Source organism: Crocuta crocuta, unplaced genomic scaffold, assembly GCF_008692635.1.
Source record: "Crocuta crocuta isolate KB4526 unplaced genomic scaffold, BGI_CrCroc_1.0 scaffold466, whole genome shotgun sequence".
NCBI lineage: Eukaryota > Metazoa > Chordata > Mammalia > Carnivora > Hyaenidae > Crocuta > Crocuta crocuta.
This window is the reverse complement of record NW_027529672.1, coordinates 8,189,335-8,189,735: the sequence shown is the minus strand read 5'-3', so window position 1 is coordinate 8,189,735 and position 401 is coordinate 8,189,335. Positions and strand designations below refer to the sequence as shown.

The window sequence follows — 401 nt, the reverse complement described above, 5'->3', positions numbered from 1 at the left end:
GGGGCTTTCCAGCTGCAAACTGGCGTCCGGACTCGCGGCGCAAAGACCGCGCTCTAAATGCCCAAAACGAAAACGGACCCCCGAAGGTCGCCGTGTGAGGGGATGCTGGGTCCCCGCACGGAGCCGGGAGGGTAGCTTCCGCCCGTGCCGTCCAAACCCNGCCCCCTGCCACCCCATCTGAATCCCACAGCAGGGCCGAGGGAGGGGGCGAGGGGGGAACAGGTCAGCGCGGGCCCCAAATGCCCCTGGGAAGGCGGCGCTTCTGCCCGCGGAGCTCCGGGAGCGCACACACGTCCGGGCGCTGGGTTCGGGGCTCTGAGCCGGCTGGGTCCCCGCTCTCCACGATGCAACGGCCCGTGTGCTCGGTGGTGGGGTCCGGGTCGGAGCTCGAGGCCGAGGTT

The 401-nt window shown here is 70.8% G+C and overlaps 1 protein-coding gene across 1 annotated transcript in view; it reads left to right on the top strand.

Annotated features, from left to right (window-relative positions):
* The first annotated feature begins 344 nt into the window (after positions 1–344).
* Positions 345–401, top strand: part of NKX6-2 (NK6 homeobox 2) — a 1,223-nt gene continuing 1,166 nt past the window's right edge. Inside the window, exon 1 of the mRNA XM_077762921.1 lies at positions 345–398. Coding sequence (XP_077619047.1) covers positions 345–398 — 54 coding nt within the window. The remainder of the gene's footprint in view (positions 399–401) is intronic.